Raw genomic sequence first — 22,252 nt, 5'->3', positions numbered from 1 at the left:
TTGTTTGTCTCTGTGTTGGGTGCCCTGTGATTGGCTGGCCACCGGATTGGAAAATCCGATCCGCTTATCCTCACAAGGGGGGTGTTGGAGCCAATCCCAGCTGTCTTCGGGCAATTGGCGGGGGACACCCTGAACTGGTTGCCAGCCAATCAATCACATGGCACACAGAGACAAACAACCATACACTCTCACCCTCACACCTAGGGACAATGTTGAGTGTTCCATTAATCTGCCATGCATTTTTTTGGAATGTGGGAGGAAATCGGAATACCCGGAGAAAACCCACGCAGGCCCGGGGAGAACATGCAAACTCCACACAGCGAGGCTGGAGCTGGAATTGAACCCAGTACCTCCGCACTGTGAGGTCGACGCGCTCACCACTGGACCACCGGGGCCGCCCTTTCATACAGGTTGTAAGGTCAGTGCTTCTGATCGTGTTAAAGCGGAAAGGCCTCTGCTGGTGCTGCCTAATGATCCCCAATTCAGGAGAATCAAACATTTTGCATTCATAACAATGATAATGCTGCATTTTGATGGACTCGGCCATCACGTTTACTGCATCGCGCCGAGAACGTATTGAGAGAGTCTTATTGAATAGAATCGCCATCTCGCCGTGCTTCCCTCCTTCCTGCAGGCTCCAGAGCGGCATGAACCTACAGATCTGCTTCGTCAACGACAGCGGCAGCGACAAGGACAGCGATGCGGACGACAGCAAGACGGAGACCAGCCTGGATACGCCTCTGTCCCCCATGGTAGGCTCACCTTGACCCCAGACTTGACCGGGGTCAGTAGGTCTCTTGGGTTTAGCGGCCATATGGATGTGTGCGCTCAGGTTTTCTAGCCCGTTAACCAATTCCCGGGCTGCAAATGAGGAATGAAATGGAATCCGCTCAGCCAGCCCACGGATGGCTGGACACATTAAGCTTCTGTCATCCTGAAACACAGTTAACACAAAGAGAAAGAAATGCTCATCCTTCCTCTTCTGTTGATGTACAGCAATTACCAACGATGTGAAGTCAGTGGCGTTTGTATGGAAAAGCACAGAACAGAAAAGTAAGCAAATATTTGAGCTGAACAATTGAGAAAGATCATTTAGGTGACATTTTTATTCTCAGTATTGCAATTGCGATTCAATCCTTTCATGCCCAAATAATGATAACCTGTCACCTGATAAACTGTCCACTGTAACCACTGTCCCTGAAAGGGTTAATATTTTTTTTTCAAGGTCCTCTTACCATGTACAAGCAATAAATTCATCTGTATTACAACAAACGACATCAGATATTGTTTATAAAAGGTCTTATAGGTTAGGGTTTCACAAAAATAAAGGCAAATGATGCTTTAATTATTGTGAAAGGTAATTTACTTCTCTACAACTCTACGAAGAGTTGCTAATTTATTCAACACTTTGTCTTTTAAGCAGCTTCATTAAAATTCGACCATATAAGTGTGACACAAACATAAGTCAGTAATTCATAACTCACATTGGTTTATTGCATGTGTGTGTTCAAAAAAATACATGGGAAGATTGATGGGGGGGGGGGGGTTGCAATCAGATTATTTTGCTAAACTGTTCAGCCAAACTGAGTTTGGTGTCTTTTGATAATCTCAACACACCACACACAGACTCTCTGCCACCACTGATATCGAACCAAGTCCTCCGAGTCCCAAATCTCGTGCGATCACACATGATCTCTCAAAAATTTAAAAAAAAAAAACAAAAAAAACAGACACTCCCAGATATGTGCCAATGTGTCTGAAAACTGTTTCCGAAAAAGAACGGAGGAGGGAGCATCTTCATCAAATGACTCAAAAATAATCTTGCTTTCCCCATAAAAATGAATATCTTTGGTCGTACAAAAAACGTTGAATATTTAATCCTGTCAGGCCAACTCGTTTCGGACCCCATTATCGGGACATTATCACGCTTCAGACAGAAGGATCATCTTATAGGACAATCTTATAAGACGCGGGCCTTTGACATCTTTGGTCAGTGGCAAAAATGGGGACAACAACCAGACGGATTGTTTTTATCGTGTGATTGTTTCACCTCTCATCGGTGCAGGCTTCATCACTTTCGGCGCATACAGGAGGACAGATAAAACAACCGTACACCACAAGTGCAGAATATAAATCCTGGATGTTTCTTTTTCTCTCTTCTTTTTCCCGGCCTGACGCTCTCCGGCGCAGTCCAAGCAGAGTTCATCCTACTCGGACCGGGACACCACTGAGGAAGATTCCGAGTCCCTGGAGGACATGGACTTCCTGAGTCGGCAGAAGAAGCTCCAGGCGGAGGCCAAGCTGGCGCTGGCCATGGCCAAGCCCATGGCTAAGATGCAGGTGGAGGTGGAGAAACAGAACCGCAAAAAGTCACCCGTGGTCGATCTGGTGAGTGGCACGCTACTTTTTGTGTTTTCGGAGGGTAGGATATTGCGGATTGCCTCTCTGGATATGCGGTCAATAGAATACAAACAATGCGAGGCTTGATTTTGTTTGAGTCTGTGTGTATGTGTATTTTGGTGCTTGTAGATTCTCCTTTCTGCACACTGTATTTTCCTCACTAAAAGGCGCACTGGATTATGAGGCGCATGTTCAATGAATGGCCTATTGTCGTTTTTTTCATATATTGGATGCACCGCATTATAAGACGCAATCTACAATGCCTCCACTAGATGGAGCTACGCTCAAAGAAACGCCATCAGAACGATCAGATGTCAGTAAAACGTATTTAATAAAGCAGCGACACAGTTCACTTAACCAACAGCAAGTTATAACATTGACTTGTTAACGTTGAACTCTCTTGCCGCGGCTCTATTTCCGTGGTCAACTGCGTAACCGATCGCCTTAAGTTTGAACTCTGCGTTGTCAGCATGTCTCGAGCAAGGGGCCATTTTGGGGTCGAAATATTACCGCAATGACCATACACAAGGCGCATCGGATTTTAAGGCGCGCTGTGAGCTTTTCAGAAAATGGAAGGCTTTTAGGTGCGCCTTTTAGTGCGGAAAATACGGTACTTTTCATTCGATCTATTGTACATTTAAATTTGTTTTCATTTCATCTAAATTCATGACATTTACATACAATTAATGGTCATATTATAAATTCAGCAGATAGTACCAGAAAAAAAACTAACAATTGATTAAGATATTTTTTTCCAGTTTTTCATCATTGATTTTTGTTATTATTTCAGCCTTCATTCATTTTATTCGACACATCTGTATGCTTTTGGTTTATATAAATACTGTAATCGACATCATTTGAAATTGTGTATGATGATAATATAGGGATAAATTCAATATCAATAAAAGCTTGGAATACATTTTTTACATGAAGCATCTCAGTTAATTCTCGTTTCAGTGCACCTCTATTTATTGTATTCTGCCTTCTACAGTTTCTGTAAACTATTCAAATCTTTCAAAATTTTGATGACTATCATCATACACGAATGAATTATACAACAGTCTACGTGTAAAGTTACGATTGAGCTTTGGTAAAATTCATGCTTTTTTGTCATGAAGCATCAAAATGATGAATATTAAATTGTAATGAAATCAAATTAAATTAAATGTCTGCTGACCTCCTTCTTCTAAATTTATTTTGAAATGTTTGAAATACATGTTCAAGTAAAATTAATGACATTCCAATGGATATATAATTCATGAAAACCTTTATTCACTTTATTCCGCATTTTAAATATATACAGTCAACCCCGCATACTCGCCTTCTGGCACCTGTACATTCACCCATTCCTGGATTTTTAAAAAAAAACTTTTATCTATGTTTTTTATTTATTTGCTTTGAGTGTTACCTTTGTTTTTCGTGAAATATTCATATTGGAGGTTTATAAGCGTCATTTCAGGAATTGTCAGGGGTTTAGAAAAACTATTATAATTTTTTTTCCCCCCGCAATCCATATCAATGGGCATCAATTATTTGCAGGTTTACGCTACTTGTGGGCCAGCCCAGTCTCTCCCCCTCGGCGAATAGCTACTGAACTTTATATTTATTTAAATTATTTCATCAATTAATCTAAAGCAATGCTTTACTCGTGTAATATTTGAACCTTGTTCCTTATGTCTTGGTTACCGTTAGATGAAAGCGAATCAAATTCTGCACCGCTGCAAATTAACCCACATCAAACCTCTTCAGAAGGTTTCGATCTAAACTGAGCATCATTGAATTGTGCGGCTGTCCCTAATATTGTGGCCCGTGGATGTTTAATCGGAACAGGCTTTTTCCATCTTTTGACCACGTTACAGAAAGTCTACATTTAGAGGAAGTAAGACCACGTTCATCATTATTTCATTCTTTTTTTTTTTTTTTGCTCGCTGCGTCCCGAAGTCTCAACGCCCACACACACACACACACACACACACACACACACACACACACACACACACACACACACACACACACACACACACACACACACACACATACACATAACAACGGCGTCGTCATATGTGCACAGGTCGTATTTCCATACGGATTTGCAGGCTTTATTTATTCAGGGAAGTGGAGGGAGTTCAGGCCCCGCTGCATCCATAATTCATCCAGCGGAAAGCATTGACTGGTGTGGTGATGAACGGAGCAGTGCTCAACAGTCAGAGAGCATCGTTGTCACATCTCCACTGAACACACAAAGAATCTTAAAGTGAATTAAGGCCACGGATGCCTGCAACATGCACTCAATAAAAACAAATCCATCAAACTGGAATGCAGAGTGGATAGAAAGTCGACACACCTGCTGTTCAAATGCCAGTTGTTTTTTTTTCAGTGTAAAAGAAATAGACATTCTCCCATTAATGTGACCTATGACCTGTACAATTCAAGTGAAATTAAAAAATATATATATATATTTTCGAGAGGGGACATAAAAATAAACAACTGAAAGAATATGTCAGTTTGTTTGAAGAAAAAAGTCCAAATCGTCTTTTCACAGGCATACTTAGATTCTCATAATCCGACAATCTTTTTTTTCTTTCTGATCTTTTTTCACTTAATATTACAAATGCATTCTGATCAAATTTGAATTTTATCTCTGGAATTCTGACTTTTTGGATTAAAAATGAGATTTTTTTTGATTAGTAGTCATGTAAAAAAACAAGTTTTCCTTGATTTTAAATACAATTCTACTTTGTTTTCATCGATGAAACATTGGATAGAAGATTGCAGTAGTGCTTTATTTTTCTTTCCTTTTTTCTTGGAAATTTCAAATGAAGTCTCAAAAGCACAACTGTATTCTCTCTTTTTCTGGAAAAAAAATCCCATTTATTTCTATCAATTGTCCACTGTTCATCAGATTGCAGTAGTGCTTTATTTTTCTTTCCTTTTTTTCTTGGAAATTTCAAATGAAGTCTCAAAAGTACAACTGTATTCTCTCTTTTTCTGGAAAAAAAAGACATTTATTTCTGTCAATTGTCCACTGTTCATCACATAACATTATATTATATTTTAAGAAATATGACATTGTTATTTTCAGCCAGTTTTCATCTGTAATGAACCAGGAAGTAGCCTGCTTACTCACAAACTAAATGTCACAAATGCAGCACTCCAAACGTGTGTTTTAGTTGCTCGACCCAGTGAGAGTCAAGACCGTGTCCTGATAGTTCCTCACTGTGGCTTTGACTCATTGTCACTGGTTGATTTACTGGCATTTGAGCTGTCACTCATTCCACGATATAATCTTGTGACAGAAACTTGCACGGTTTGATCAACAGATTGAATCTAAGATAGAACTAACTTTTCTCCACATCGCCCACTCGTGTGTTTTTATTGTATGACATGACGACTGTCAACCACTCTGAAGCGAAACTGACACGGTGAAAATGTGAAAGTGAAAGGTTGCCGGGAAACTAGTGAGCGGTCGTGCAAATATGACCAGTGTGGTTATTTAGCTGCTCTCATGGGGGATGGGAGGGATAACTAGAAATGATGCAGGCTGTGTCAGCTCCCGTGACTTTTATTGTTACCGATTGAAAACATGCAACAACTGCTGAGTAGATGAACTCACAAATCATTTTCCCATGAAAGGAAGTGCAAAAGATTTCAATCATGTTTGAACACAATAAGTATCCAAATGCCCTGCGGACCGGTACCGGTCCGCGGCCCAGCGGTTGGGGACCCCTGCTCTAGTGCTCAATTCTAACATGACAGTGTCGTTGAGTTCATTTGCTCCTCATTTTTCTTCCGAAGACGTTTCTCACATGGCACATATTGTGACCTGCTTCAAAAGGAGCAAATCTGATTCGAAATAAACGATTCTTCCCCCATTTGCAGCCATTTTTACCTGTGATATTGGCAAATACGGAATATTGACATTTATTAATGTCACATCATTTAGGGCAGCGGGTTGAAAATTCATATCCCGTCACTCAGATATTATGTTTACTGGTGTTTTGTTTTTACCCTATACTGTTCAATCCAGCCATTTTCCGATCCGCTTATCGTCACAAGGGTCGCGGGGGGTGCCCATCCCAGCCGTCTTCGGGCAGTAGGCGGGGGACACCCTGAACCGGTTGCCAGCCTCAGTTATCCTTATAAACATTCTTTGGGAAGCGAACCTGCAATTTCAGGACTGCGCGGCGAATGTTCTACCTCGACACTGTTCCAGCCACGCACATAAAACCATCATTTCTGAATATCAAGTCACATTTTTAGATTTTGAACTGTTTCCGTTCAACTTATGTGTTGGTCAGAAACGGAAACAATGTGTCATGTTTCGGAAACTTGTCTTTTGTATTCAGCCCGTTCTTTTGTTTGTCCGGCAGCTCCCACACATGCCTCACATCAGTGAATGTCTCATGAAAAGAAGCCTGAAGCCCGCCGACCTGAGGGACATGACGCTGGGGCAACTCCAGGTTATCGTCAACGATCTGCACTCCCAGATCGAGAGTGAGTCGACGCGTGCTCTCTTCATACGCTGTGCAGTAAAACACACTATTGTAGCTCTAAATTCTACTTTTATTTGCAGAAACCCTCAAATGTGTCACTCATTTTAAGCTGTTTTTTTGTTGTTTTTTAGTGTGTTTTCTTTGTCCTACTCTGTTAAAAAAAAAAAAATAGTTGAACTCAAAATTTCAAGGCAACAAACTTTGACAAAGATTTTATGTTGGGGAGTCCAACAAGATATTTTTAGCTTTGCTCTTGTGAAAAATGGCTTTCCTGTATTTCACACCAAAGAAATGAATTTGCAGAATTTATGCTTCCTTGTATTGTCCACCAAGATATAAGTACTTTGCAGAAACAACTTCGACTGTTTATAGTGATTTTTTTACAATGTAGAATTTAGTGTCACTGAAGCCATTCACCTTTCAACTTTGCAGGAAATAATATCGCACCATGCACACAAAAAAAAACCCCAAAACAAAAAAAAAAAACACAATAAAAGTCCCCACAAGTCCAAAACTGTGAGCTGATTTGGCACTGCCAAAGCACACTCTTTTGCTGGGGTTCCTCAGGGATCAGTACCTGAAACATGTGGTTTGACACCACAGCACTGCCTGCAGTTGACGTCCTTACGGGCAGTGAGTTTTTTTTTTTTCGTGTTGTTTTGATCTATTCGTCATTGTTTTAAATGAGAATCAATCACAACATTTGAACATGCATCTTGGTCATCTTAAAGTTATCACATTATATTGCTGTCACTGTCAAATATTTTCAGAAGTGTTTATGCTCTTGGTAATACCATAAAAAAAGGGTTATGAATGAATAAACAGACACGAGTAGTTTGAAGCCGGGACGCAGCTATGTTCTGGCGATCCCTCTATAAAGTCAGCTTGGAAAAACTCCAATGTCCTACGCTATATGGATGTATCATGTGTCTGGTGTTGACTCTTTCTCATCTTGTCTGTGCTGTGTAGGTCTGAACGAAGAGTTAGTCCAGCTGCTGGTGGTCAGAGATGAGCGTCACATGGAACAAGATGCTATGCTGGTCGACATCGAGGATCTCACCAGGTGAGGGACCTTTATTGAGCCGAATGGTTAATATTGAGCTTTGTGGTTGTTATTACGGTTTAGGTTTGTTTCGGATTAGGGTTTTGCCCCGTCGGGAATGAATGTAGGCCGGCCCGGTGGTCGACTGGTTAGTGGAGTTTGCATGTTGGCCCCGTGCCTGCGTGGGTTTTCTCCGGTTACTCTGGTTTCTTCCCACATTCCAAAAACATGGGTGGCAGGTTAATGGAGCACTCTAAACTGTCTACAGGTGTGAGTTGACTGGCAACTGTCTACAGCCCGAAGACAGCTGGGTTAGTTACCAGCACGCCCCATGACCCTTGTGAGGATAAGCAGATTGGAAAATGGATGGATGGATGGAATAAATGTAAATTCCACCGCATCATAATTTGACCTAAATCACCGGTCACCATTTTGTGGCCATCTTGTGGCATCTTGAAGTCTTCCCGAAAGCACAATTTTCAAGCGGGGAACACACAAAATACAATTCCATGGAATAAATGACCCACAACTGGATTTAGGATTGGATGGCTTCTGTACCACATGGACGACAACCAAGCATATTTTTGTCTTTGTCTTCCTCCCAGGCATGCTGAGAGCCAACAGAAACATTTGGCTGAGAAGACCCTATCCAAATAAGATGCGGTCCCCACCCCCCTGTCGCCGTTCCACCTTCACCGCTCACCACCTGCCAACCCTCCACCGCCTGAACCAAAATGAACCTCGCCAAACCATGACGCCTCCATTTTGATCCAAATTTACCCGCTCGTCTCCTTTCGCTGCTTCCCCGCTTTCTCCCGATGCCTCAATCGCCTGCACAGAAGACCGCCTCCATCTTTCATCTGCTTGCGTTGCTTAAATCCAGGGGATACTTCCCCCAAAAGGAGGAGGAGAGGAGAGGGATTGTGTATTGTCATGGATTCTGTCCCAGCTTCCTGTGCAGTGATCGGCCTTGCTTTGCTCTCGTTTCCTTACAAATTTCTACATTCGCCGCTAAATTATTACTGTCAAATGCAAAAATTGTGGGAAAAAAAAAGTCAAGTCATAGTGAAAACTTTAGTAGAAAGTCAGTCTTAAGATTTAAAAAAAATAAAAAATAAAAAAAAAAGAGTAAGAAAAAGAAACAACACTGTCTAAAGAAAAAAAATGATGGCTAATTATCTTCGGAGCATTTTAAGTTGGACTGTAAAGTATTTCAACCTGTTTTTATTCTGCACAAATGGTAGTTTTCAACTGATAAATGTTTATTTGAAGGTGCTAAAAGAGTGTGAAGGAAACATGCCTGCCTTGTAGTGGAGTCGTAGCTTTTGGTAAATACATTCACTCGAATTGCTCTTCAACATTATGTGAATGTTGATTTTAATTTTTTTTTTTTTTTTCGGACACGAGTCATTTTCCAAAAGAATCGGTGTGTTCATATCGTTTTCATCCTGCTGTGTTCAGAAACTTTATTTGAGGGAAGAACGTGTTTATGTACAGATATGTAAATTAAGAATAAACTTTGTTTCATATACGCTGGCCCCTGCCGCGCTCTCATTTGCTTAACACTTCCTCTTTCGCAGTTGAGGTGTTCACCGCAAGTGTTTACCGCCAGCGTTCACATGGGACATCCTCCGTGTGCGCTGACTGAATGATGCCCAAGTTCGGTTTCACTGGTTGAAGGCCAGGAAACTCCTGTCGTCTGACACTCGCTCACTGCCGATGTGCTCTCGTTCTCTTTGAGTCTTGAACGCAGACAAATACATCACTCGTCTGACGCAAGGGATTTCTTTCATGTGGTCAGCAGAGAGAGAGAGAGACCGGGAGATGCACGGAGTGAGTGATGTCATGTTTCAAATCTGGAGGAAATTTTCACATTCACTTTGGAAAACAAAAAAGGGCTATTTTTGAACATCATGCATCTGTTCATCTGTTTTGTTGAATGCATTTAATGTGTTGTTTTTGCCAATGGATGAGCATTTTCAACGTGGAGCACAATACAATGCGTAAACTGTCCATTTTTAAGTGTAACAATTCGGTTCATTTCAGTGGGACTATAATTTGAAGTTTTTGCCATGTTTAATAATATGCAACGCCAGTAAAAGCTCTCCAAATCCCAATCTATTCAAGTTAATTAAATTCAAAGAAAAGAAATAAATCAGCCCCAACGTTAAAACCAATTTTATAATGATTAAACCAATTTACAAGGATTTGTACCCGGTGAGCTTCTCTCATAAAAGATGAATCGATATTATCTCGATACATGGTGTACGATATTATTCACTTAGCCTGAACCGGAAGGAATTGCTTTGTTTTGCCAAAATGTAAAAGTCAAATATTTCACGCTACACATTAAAACATGAAATTTATCACGATAATATGCAACCGATATGCTTCCATAGTACGGGGAAACATTTTAATTTAAAAAGAAAATTACAAAAAAAATTTAAATCATGGTCATGATAATTATATCAAGAAGTAAAGGAATAAAAATACAGGACAAGAGAAAAACTCGGGTTAAAATGTATCGCACATAGGATTTCCAAAACAGTGTTTAAAGATTAAATGTCATTTAAATTTGAATACAAAATAAACTGTAGATATACATTAATTTGTATCTCCTTTCATTTTCTTGGCATTGCAGACCATTTTCATTTATTCTAATACAATCCGTGTACCTCACTTATTTGTTTTCAATTCAGTGATTCTTTTGCATCCTATCCACTGAAAGAAAGTTTTTTGTTGAATTTACTCCATTTTGTTTTGTCAAGTGGTTACCCTTAATGAAATCATCTGGATCCAAGTCCATTTAGTGGACTCTACATGTACTTCAAAAAAAACGTAATACATCTACTTAAAACTAACGTGTCTGGATCCAGATGGTTTTATTTTGTGCTACCGTTTGACAGAATACAATTGAAATAATTCTACACACCATTTTTTTGGTGTACAATTTGACGAAGACCCGGTCACTTTTCGAATTATAGACAGGCATTTTATGTTTAATGAAAATATTCTTTCATACAAATAATATAATGCCGCTTGTGCGCCCCCTGGAGTTTAAAAGAAAAACTGCCATTGCTCATGTGTGAATTTTACGCACCCACGAAACCCAGCGGCCAAAACAAACGCCTCTGCACCGGGAGTCTGCGCAAAAATTAGTCACCACGACTTTAACCAACTTTTTCCCACTGCTACTGTCTTCAACACACCGACTTCCTTTTTTTTTTTTTTTTTTTTTTTTTGCACGTTTTAAATGAGGAAATGACATAATAGCTTTTGGGTTTCCTTTTGCTCTCACCCCGCGTTTGACTCTCCTCAACGGCGACACCGGGAATGTCCCCCCGCCCCCCTGAGAGGAATCCAAAGAACAACATAAAAATCCGTGTCAGGTAAAACGGAGCCACTTCATTGCACACACAAGGCAAACATGGCAAACATCCATTTCTGTGAGTCAGATAAGACATGGCATGCTGTTCGGTGCACGTTCAAACGGAGTTCTTGACTTGAAATGTTTCTCTTTCCTTCAGTTGTGATCAGCTGTTTGCTCGTCACGTCCACGCTAAAGTGGCGCCCCGCTACGTCACTGCCCGTGCAGGCGCAGCTGAGCTCCGAAGAGTGCAAAAAATGCTCCGCGCTCTTCGTCAGCCTCTTGAGAAATATCACGGGGCTCCTCAGCGGTGTGAGTATTTATCTTTTTTTTTTCTCAATTCTTATTATAATCATCGGCAGTGCTTCAAACTCCTCTGTGCATCATTTTTATGTACTGAAGTATGTTTTTGTTTGTGTTTCGAAGAACGTTTTGTGTTACGGTCTCAAGCCAAATGACAAAGCAACCGTAAGCAGCTCGGCTGAGACGGTGCAAGCCTGCGCGCCGAATGTGCAAGAGGTGACACGTTTTTGCCTTGTGAAATTGGAACTATTGTTCAAAACTTTTATTTTGAAGGCATACTTTTCTTTTTTTAATATACAGTGTGTGTACTGTTACTTAAGTGTAAGTTGTAGGCATCAATTTCATCCTTAGGCAAAATTTTTAAAAGTTCAATTATTAAATTCAGAGCTGTATTTGTAATCGTAATCCACTGTGACATAATGTAATTTGAAGATTAACACTGTGCTAAAAAAAAAAAAAAAAAAAAAAAAGCTCTAGCCCACTGGAGCCAAATGATTTGCACATAAATATGACAGAAAAAGAAATGGTGATTAAATTCAATCAATTTTATTTTGTGAAGTGGTCACACAAAATAAAATCTTCTCATCATGGATTACATTTTTTAAAGCTAGATATATGGTCTATTTAAAAATATATATCTGGATTCGGATGATTTTGTTTCATGCAACCACTTGACGAAATACAATTGAGGAAATGCAGCACTTTTTTTAAGTGTAGGAAGAGCTAATATTGGTTTGATTAAATCAGCCCAGCCAATTAATTAATCGGGCCGATCTTTTTCTTTCATGCTTTGTGGTTATATTTTTTTTCACCTTTTTTTTCCACCATATTCTTTTTGGGTTTTTTTTTTTCTCCTCGATGACACTCTTTTTTTTCCACCACAGAATTTCAGCTGCATGGCACAAAGAAATACATCCTTCAGCGAGGTAACTTGAGCATGTATCTTGATGTTAAGTGACTACATACACTTATGGCTACTTTGCAGAAGAGCTGTATCAAAAATTGCGTTCACGCTAGGATATGAGAATGTATGTTGAAGAATGCAGAAGTGACGCACGGCTTTTGATCTACACAGAGTGAGTGTGTGTCAAGCATCATGAAGGACATGGTCCACTATGATGCCCTCATTCAGTCCTACCTCAAGTTGACACTCAGGAGCCCTGAAGAAGAAACGGCACTTCTGAGCCCAACACTCGAGATCATCCACAACTTGAAGGTACGCCTTTGTTTTGAAGAGTAGAAGACATCCGTAGGATCAAGACACGAATGTTATAAAGAGAACCTATTTTTGTTTGTTTGTCTGTTTGTTTTTCACAGAACTGTTTGTTGAAAGTCGCTCGAGGCATGAACCCTGCAGAGGTAATTTTTGATTGGTATTATTTTTTTTAATATTCCCTCTGGCTGTTGGTATCCCAGTTCCTCTTATATGGAGAGAGAGAGAGTAAGGGATGTATATGTAGCAGTAAGAGAAAGGCTGCGGAACCTTTTTCCTACCAGGTGCTGTTTCCATTTTTTATAAAGTGACACGAGGGCCATACTGAAATTAATTAACAAAATAGGACGCAATGATCAAACAAAACTAATTGCCGTTGGGTGAAATTATCCCATCTCCAAAATCATTACTTTAAAAAAAAAATCAAGAAACAGCATCTTGCTTGAGTGACCAAAAACGGCATCCTTAAATTAGTGTTACACCGTGTATTGCTATCTTATACTGTTGCTAATTAACTTCAGTACAAGACTACACGCAAATCATGTTCAATTGTTAATAATATTAAAAAGCAAAACAAAACAAAAAAACCCATGAATTTATTACTCTGCAAGAACCTTCATGGCTGACCAGTTCTTTTACGATCCATTTTTAACGAAACGGACTTACTCAGATGTATCTAACCTACGTATTTCCATTTGTTTTTCTCGAAAAATAATCCAGACTTTCAGTCTTGAGGTGAAATAATGCAGCAAAGCCCTGAAAGGAGCCAGTTTTATGACACTTGGAACACTTCGACAATGTTCAAGATTTGTTCTCAATCTATTTTCAACACTTTAAATTGCCAAATTAGTGCCTAAAAACAGACAAACAGATGACATGGGAGCAGACCAACGCAAGGTTTCTGCCAGACCGCAACAAAATGTTTAATATCGTTGAGCCTAAGTGTGTCTTGCCTTAAAAAATGTGTGTGTGTGTGTGTGTGTGTGTGTGTGTGTGTGTGTGTGTGTGTGTGTGTGTGTGTGTGTGTGTGTGTGTGTGTGTGTGTGTGTGTGTTTTCAGGAGGACACGTCCTATATGTGGGGAGACAACAGTTTCACCAACCGACGTGAAATGTGCAAGATGATGAGAGGCTTCCACATCCGAGCCATCACCATCAATCGAGCGATGGGCTACCTCTCCTCAGGAGACCACCTGAAGTAAACATCATGCCAGATTACCGAAAAAAAAAAAAAAAAAAACTTATTGTCACCCATTGCAATTTTTTTTAGTCATGTTGTAAAAGTAGGAATTTTGATGTCAACACTAGCAGAGGTTTCTAGAAATAAAGTGTCACATATTGATATTGACATTTCCTAATTGTGAGATGTGAAATGCAGAGAGAAAGGACAGCAGGATGCGGAAGGGGCAGGAAGGAAGGAAATTAAACCGCACGGTTTGTTCATTTCACATTATCTTGCGCTTCCATTTGGAAAAATTAACAAGCTCGAAATAGCTCCAGATGAGGAAATATGTCGTGAAACAGTCAGAGCTGCAGACATCCTCCTTAAGGTAAACATCAGTCAGCAATTATGTTGGCTAATTTCTACGTGCATGTATTCTAATATTTAGGAAGACGGAAAATATTTACTCTATTTATTACACTTATTTATTTCCTTGTTTGGTTTGGGATGTATTTTTTTGACATTTGTAATAAAGCATTTTTTGTGCATGCCAAAGTGGTGAGATGAGTGATTTTTTTTTTCAATTTGAGCCATATAAAGCCCAAACGTGATACTTGTATTGCCTTATATGAGCAGAATTTGTTCAACTAACAATCCGGCTCATTGGTTAAATTCTTGTTGGTTTTTTCTGTATTTTACTAACAATAGTAATAGTGACCAAATGACAACAGTGAACTCCCACTTATCGCAGATACATTCCAGAAACATCCACAATCTGAAACTTTGAGTTATTAAGAGACCATGTAAAAAAAAAAAAAAAAAAGAAATTTTTACTCCGTCAACACATTTTCAACATAAAGTCAAAGTTTTTGGAACCCAAAAAAGATGACGATGTATAGTAAGACATTTTTTGCCAAAAAAAACCCGACAATGTTTAGCAAGGTGTTTTTGCCGAAAAAAGAACAACCATGTGTATATATAGTGAGGCGTTTTTTACCTCCAAAAAAATGACCATGTATAGTCAGGTGTTTTGGCCGAAAAAAACGACTATGTGTAGAAAGGCGATTTTAGCACCAAAAAAAAAAAAAACAACCGTGTATAGTGAGGCGTTTTTTGCCGAAAAAAACGACCATGTATAGTGAGGCGTTTTTTGACTCCAAAAAAAATGACCGTGTACAGTTAGGCGTTCTTAGCCGAAAAAAACGACTTTGGATACAAAGGCGTTTTTAGCACAAAAAAAACGACCGTGTATAGGAAGGCGTTTTTAACAGAAAAAAACGACCATGTATAGTGAGGCGTTTTTTTAACTCCAAAAAAACGACCATGTATGGTAAGGCGATTTTAGCCGAAAAAAAACGACCATGTATAGTAAGCCATTTTAGAAGAAAAAAACGACCACGTATAGTAAGGCGTTTTTTGTCGAAAAATACGACTTTGTATAAAAGGTGTTTTTAGCAGAAAAAAACGACCATGTATAATAAGGCGTTTTTAGACGAAAAAAACGACCATGTATAGTAAGGCGTTTTTTGTCGAAAAAAATTACTTTGTACAGAAAGGCATTTTTAGCACAAAAAAAATGACCATGTATAGTCAGGTGTTTCAACCCGAAAAAAACGACCATGTATAGTAAGGCGTTTTTACACGAAAAAAACGACCGTGTATAGTAAGTCGTTTTTAGCCGAAAAAAACGACCATGTATAGTAAGGCATTTTTTAGAAGAAAAAACGACCATGTATAGTAAGTCGTTTTTAGCCGAAAAAAAACGACCATGTAGAGTAAGGCGTTTTTATCAGAAAAAAAACGACCATGCAGTAAGGCGTTTTTCGCCGAAAAAAAGGACCATATATATAGTAAGGCATTTTTAGCCGAAAAAAATGACCATGTATAGTAAGGCGTTTTTAGCCGAAAAAACGACCAAGGATAGTAAGGCGTTTTTAGCCGAAAAAACGACCAAGGATAGTAAGGCGTTTTTAGCCGAAAAAACGACCAAGGATAGTAAGGCGTTTTTAGCCGAAAAAACGACCAAGGATAGTAAGGCGTTTTTAGCCGAAAAAACGACCAAGGATAGTAAGGCGTTTTTAGCCGAAAAAACGACCAAGGATAGTAAGGCGTTTTTAGCCGAAAAAACGACCAAGGATAGTAAGGCGTTTTTAGCCGAAAAAACGACCAAGGATAGTAAGGCGTTTTTAGCCGAAAAAACGACCAAGGATAGTAAGGCGTTTTTAGCCGAAAAAACGACCAAGGATAGTAAGGCGTTTTTAGCCGAAAAAACGACCAAGGATAGTAAGGCGTTTTTAGCCGAAAAAACGACCAAGGATAGTAAGGCGTTTTTAGCCGAAAAAACGACCAAGGATAGTAAGGCGTTTTTAGCCGAAAAAACGACCAAGGATAGTAAGGCGTTTTTAGCCGAAAAAACGACCAAGGATAGTAAGGCGTTTTTAGCCGAAAAAACGACCAAGGATAGTAAGGCGTTTTTAGCCGAAAAAACGACCAAGGATAGTAAGGCGTTTTTAGCCGAAAAAACGACCAAGGATAGTAAGGCGTTTTTAGCCGAAAAAACGACCAAGGATAGTAAGGCGTTTTTAGCAGAAAAAAACGACCATGCAGTAAGGCGATTTTCGCCGAAAAAAAGGACCATATATATAGTAAGGCATTTTTAGAAGAAGAAACGACCATGTATAGTCAGGCGTTTTAACCCGAAAAAAACGACCATGTATAGTCAGCCATTTTAGAAGGAAAAAAACGACCACGTATAGTAAGGCGTTTTTATCGGAAAAAAAACGACCATGTATAGTAAGGCGTTTTTCAAAGAAAAAAATGACCATGTATAGTCAGGCGTTTTTAGACGAAAAAAACGACCATGTATAGTAAGGCGTTTTTTGACTCCAAATAAAATGACCGTGTACAGTTAGGCGTTCTTAGCCGAAAAAAACGACTTTGGATACAAAGGCGTTTTTACACGAAAAAAACGACCGTGTATAGTAAGGCGTTTTTAGCCGAAAAAAACGACCATGTATAGTAAGGCATTTTTAGAAGAAAAAACGACCATGTATAGTAAGGCGTTTTTCAAAGAAAAAAATGACCATGTCTAGTCAGGTGTTTTTAGCCGAAAAAACGACCATGGATAGTAAGGCGTTTTTAGCCGAAAAAAACGACCATGTATAGTAAGCCATTTTAGAAGGAAAAAAATGACCACGTATAGTAAGGCGTTTTTATCGGAAAAAAAACGACCATGTATAGTAAGGCGTTTTATTCAAAGAAAAAAATGACCATGTATAGTAAGGCGTTTTTCAAAGAAAAAAACGACCATGTATAGTAAAGCGTTTTTAGCTCGAAAAAATGACCATGTATAGTAAGCCATTTTAGAAGAAAAAAACGACCATGTATAGTAAGGCGTTTTTATCGGAAAAAAAAGACCATGTATAGTAAGGCGTTTTTCAGCCGAAAAAAAGGACCACGTATAAGAAGGCGTTTTTAGCCGAAAAAAACGTCCATATATAGTAAGGCATTTTTAGCTGAAAAAATTTACCATGTATATTAAGGCGTTTTTAGCCGAAAAAAACGACCATGTATAGTGAGGCGTTTTTAGACGAAAAAAACGAACATGTATAGGAATGCGTTTTAACCCGAAAAAAATGACCATGTATTGTAAGGCGTTTTTAGCACAAAAAAAAAAGACCATGTATAGTCAGGTTTTGTAGGCGAAAAAAACGACTATGTGTAGGAAGGCGTTTTTAGCACACAAAAAAACAACCGTGTATCGTAAGGCGTTTTTAGCCGAAAAAAACGGCCATGTATAGTAAGGCTTTTTTTGTCGAAAAAAACGACCATGTATAGTCAGGCTTTTTTTTGCCGAAAAAAACGGCCATATATAGTACGATGTTTTTGCCGAAAAAAAAGGACATGTATCGTCAGGCTTTTTGTGCCGAAAAAAATGGCCATGTACAGTTTGGCTTTTTTGCCGAAAAAAACGACCATGTATAGTAAGGCATTTTTTGCTGAATAAAACGGCCATGTATTATCAGGAGTTTTTTGCAGAGAAGAACAACCGTGTATAGTAAGGCTTTTTTTGCCGAAGAAAATGACCATGTATAGTAAGGCGTCTTTTGCTGAAAATAAAGGCCATGTATATAGTCAGCCGTTTTTTGCCGAAAAAAACTACCATGTATAGTATGGTGTTTTTCGCCGAATAAAACGGCCATGTATAAAAAGGCATTTTTTGCCGAGAAGTACGACCATGTATAGTAACGCGTTTTTTGCTGAAAAAAACGACCATGTATAGTAAGGTGTTTTTTGCCGAAATAAACGGTCATGTATATTAAGGCGTTTTTGCCGAAAAAAAAAGGCCATGTATAGTAAGGCTTTTTTGCCGAAAAAAACGGCCATGTATAGTACGGCGTTTTTTTCCGAAAAAAATGGCCACGTATAATGAGGCTTTTTTTGCCAAAAAAAACGGCCATGGATATTTCCAAAAAAAAAAACGACTATGTATAGTAAGGCGTTTTTAGCACAAAATAAACAACCGTGTATAGTAAGGCGTTTTTTACCGAAATATAGTGAGGCGTTTTTTGACTCCAAAAAAACGACTGTGTATAGTCAGGCGTTTTTAGCCGAAAAAAACGATCATGTATAGTGAGGCGTTTTTAGCTGAAAAAAACGCCTTTGTATCGAAAGGCGTTTTTAGCACAAAAAAAAACGACCGCTTTGTCATGATTCGGTTTGAGACCAACAGGTGACACTGTAGGGCTCTCCCTGCAGCTGCACACCCGTTGGTTGTTTTGTAATTTGTGCTTTCAAAGGACTCCCAGCCCGAGCACTCATTGTCGAGTCATTGTTGCCCTTTGCTGCTGTCATGTTTGTTTGTCAATCATGTTTCGGTCATGTTTCTGTTATTGATAGTTTTTAGCTTCTGCCGTGGTTTTTGTTCGATACCTTGGACTTTGTTTGTTTTGGATTTAATTTTCTCTATATTTTGTCAATACAATTCTTCAAGTACAACCTGCTCCTCCCTCCTACCTGCTTTTTGGGGTCCACCACCACCACGCAACGTGCGTGACACAGAGAGAACATGCAAACTCCACAAAGGAAGGCCGGAGACAGAATCGAACCACTGTGGTAACTGGTAAACATAAAGGTGTTGCTACAGAAATTTCTACTCAAAGCGCGTTTAAAAACAAAGATTTAAATGCAAGGCGTTGAAGTTAAAAGCGAACTACAATTTGCTTGCGATTGATTCTTTCCACTAGAGGGAGCCCGTGTACCACGTATACAGTACACACACACACACACACACACACACACACGCACACACACACGCACACACACACACGCACACACACACGCACACACACACGCACACACACGCACACACACACACACACACACACACACACACACACACACACACACACACACACACGTGCGCGCCCACACGCACAGTAGGAATCACCGTTGTAGTCTGTTGTGCAATTTACAGGGCAATTAGTGGAAAATTTTCAGGAAAATGAAGGAGTAACACACGCAAACACAATGTTATTCATGAAAAGATATTTATTATCTTTTGCAAACATAAAGTTCACACACAATATTGCTATGGTGATAAATACAAATAAAATATTAGAATAACATGCATGAACTATCAAACTTTTGTGTTTAAGTTAGCTTAATACGCTCCGTTTATCACTGGTTCTGAAACCTGATCCCAAAATCCTGTTCGATTTAATTACAAAAACCGAGATATGGTTTTTCATCAGATTATAATCTTCTCAAAGACAATTTCACTTTTTCAAGTTAAAAAAAAATGGTGAAGTCAGCTTGACATTTCGGGTGCTCAATCTGTTGGTCTTTGCCATTACTTGAACTTTGAACCCTGACAACGATGCTGACTGCATCAGGAGACCGATGGGTCATTTTGACCCAAAAGACAGCAGGAGGCTTTCTAACACAAAAATAAGTTACAGGCGAAACATTTTGCGAATAAATAACGACAATTGCAGGATTAAATTAAAACGAATAAATAATGTTAAGAGACTACACAGGCTTGATGGTTCCTCTTCCTCAGATGATGAAGTGCAGCCTGATCACGATGTCTCAGTGGAGGCCGAGGATGGCGAGCCTGTGGTCAGAGCTCGAGCAATGGCCGCCCTTCTGCGAGGTGGACATGAGAAAGAGGAAGATGAGGACGACCGGTGGAGGCGAAGGTGTGAGGGTGGTGATAAAACGATGAAAGTGCAACTCACCTAATGGCGGCGGTCTTCTCGATGACCCAAGGAGCACGAATTTGAGCGCAGTAGTAGTCATCTTTGGTGTAGAAGCTGAGGGTACCAACAATTGTCATTGTTAGCATTGTGCATTTTTTTCCTCTTGCACTTTTTTTTTTTTTAACCATACCATGCTCAAGTGTCAACTACAACTACCGGTAGTTTTTTTATGGATTCATATTTTGGGTGAATATTGTATTCTACAATCGCAGATATAAACATTTTTACAGAACACTGCGAGTACTTCTGAAACGTGTTTGATTTTGCCGTTGTAATCTTTTTACTCGCATAGGTTGATGCACAAAATGAAAAGTGGAGAGGAAACAGCCACGCTTCATTTTTCGCTATTAAAATGGGGGGGAGGGGGTGTTGGAACAACTATTTCCAAAACAATCTGCTTTGGAGTATATTCATTATTTTTGCATAATTTAGCATTTAACCATACATATTTTTCCATGTGAAAAAATTTAAAACAGGTCAATGTGTTCAATTATTTTAAAAGATATTTATACATACATCCGTACATATATATACACACACACACACACACACACACACACACACATATAAAACTGAACAAAAAATGCATTTTACTTAAATATTTGAACATATTAAATTCAGATTTGGAATATTTTTAAAGATGTATTTTATTGTCTTAAACTTTAAAATAGGTATATTTGTTAGAATATTTTGGGAGTTGATGCGACTATTCTCCCCAATTTAACACACATAAATCATACATACTGTATGTATATAATACAAAGAAAAGGCCATGTCAATTTTTAAAACTTTTTTTTTCCAGTTTTAAACTTTAAAATGAGTCAATTTGGTTTTGCGATTATTTTGGAAAGTACATCGTTATTTCACTCCAATTTAACACAGGTTTAACACATGGTTATTTATTTGCTCTGATTTTTTTTTAACCTCCAAACCTTATAGGTGAGTCACACAAAGTGATTGTATCGGTACTGTTTGGTGTGCGCTTCATGGATATCCCAACATTCTGCTGATGTCCATATGCAAAATGGATCGACTAGTTTAAGGGCCAAATACAGTCGCTGGTGAAAATGAGATCATGATGTGTGGCTCTCCAAATGTGTTGCTCTACTCACATGATTGCGGGCAGGCATGGCGGTTGAGCTACTTCCACGCGGAATGCCAACACTTCTTCCGTGATCTCCGTGCTGCTGACCTTCGTGCAGCATTCAGTGGGCTTCCCCACTGGACCACAACACAAAACAAAGATTTTGAGTGCTGTCGTTGAGGATTTGGACGGAGAACAAATCAAAATCTTCAACAACTCACCTCCTTTTCCGCACGTGACCACGATCGCCAGCATGGCCATCACCATCAAACTCTTCTGCAGGCTTCCAGTGTTGATCATTTTGACGATCGATAAGACGGATGAAAAAAAATGTCAAATAACTCTTTTAGCTCGTCTCTGATGAGTCTTCGAGGAATGAACGAAGTGACTGACCTCGGTAGCTCGAATTTAAGGCATAAATAGCAGAAGTGCGTTAGTCATTCCTTCAGTACGTTTTCCCTTTTCAGGCATTCTTCCTCCGAATTTGTGACACAATTGTTTGCTGGAAATGACTAAAAGTCACAGCCGGAAGCGTTGTTTCTCAATTCTTTGCTTCTTCATCAAGTTGATGAGCAAACTGACACAACGCCCAACGGAAATTCTTTAACTTGTCGGATCAAATGTTCAAAATGAACAATGAAATAGACCCAAACTCAAACCATCTACAGTAGTCAATCTTGTCAGTCAATATCACAAGCTACCACTCAGGCTGAATGTTAACTAAACCAGCGACATAACTGACCATATATTGCCAACCAAATGTTCTCCAAAGTTCTCGAATATAGGCTTTTCAAGCATTTCAGTCAGATTCAAGTCCAAACTTTGATGTGGCCACTCCAAATTTTTCTTCTTCCAGCTTGAGGTCACGAACAGATGGACGAAGATTCTCCTTCAGGATTCACGGTTCCATCCATCACTGCAAGTCGTCCA

The 22,252-nt window shown here is 39.3% G+C and overlaps 2 protein-coding genes across 5 annotated transcripts in view; both read left to right on the top strand.

Annotated features, from left to right (window-relative positions):
* Positions 1-9,466, top strand: part of schip1 (schwannomin interacting protein 1) — a 234,990-nt gene extending 225,524 nt beyond the window's left edge. For all 4 annotated transcript variants that reach the window (XM_019874276.1, XM_019874278.1, XM_019874280.1 and 1 more), the window contains 5 exons: positions 635-752; positions 2,191-2,388; positions 6,771-6,894; positions 7,863-7,956; positions 8,541-9,466. In XM_019874276.1, coding sequence (XP_019729835.1) covers positions 635-752; positions 2,191-2,388; positions 6,771-6,894; positions 7,863-7,956; positions 8,541-8,592 — 586 coding nt within the window. In that variant the 3' untranslated portion in view covers positions 8,593-9,466. The remainder of the gene's footprint in view (positions 1-634; positions 753-2,190; positions 2,389-6,770; positions 6,895-7,862; positions 7,957-8,540) is intronic.
* Positions 9,467-11,362: 1,896 nt separating this feature from the next.
* On the top strand, positions 11,363-14,293 carry il12a (interleukin 12a). Its single transcript, XM_019874231.1, has 7 exons — positions 11,363-11,381; positions 11,463-11,614; positions 11,729-11,821; positions 12,490-12,531; positions 12,681-12,821; positions 12,923-12,964; positions 13,878-14,293. Exons 1-7 carry the CDS (start codon positions 11,363-11,365, stop codon positions 14,016-14,018), a joined length of 630 nt encoding a protein of 209 aa, XP_019729790.1. The 3' UTR covers positions 14,019-14,293.
* The last annotated feature ends 7,959 nt before the right edge of the window (positions 14,294-22,252 follow it).

The sequence above is a fragment of the Hippocampus comes genome, unplaced genomic scaffold (assembly GCF_001891065.2).
Source record: "Hippocampus comes isolate QL1 unplaced genomic scaffold, H_comes_QL1_v1.1 scaffold125, whole genome shotgun sequence".
NCBI classification, from domain to species: Eukaryota; Metazoa; Chordata; class Actinopteri; order Syngnathiformes; family Syngnathidae; genus Hippocampus; species Hippocampus comes.
This window is presented reverse-complemented; position numbering and strand designations above follow the sequence as displayed.

Bases quoted from the DNA above. Each gene is read 5' to 3' on its own strand.
- il12a (XM_019874231.1), top strand. The intron at 12,822-12,922 runs GTACGCCTTTGT...TGTTTTTCACAG, and splicing joins AGATCATCCACAACTTGAAG to AACTGTTTGTTGAAAGTCGC. The intron at 12,965-13,877 runs GTAATTTTTGAT...GTGTGTTTTCAG, and splicing joins GAGGCATGAACCCTGCAGAG to GAGGACACGTCCTATATGTG.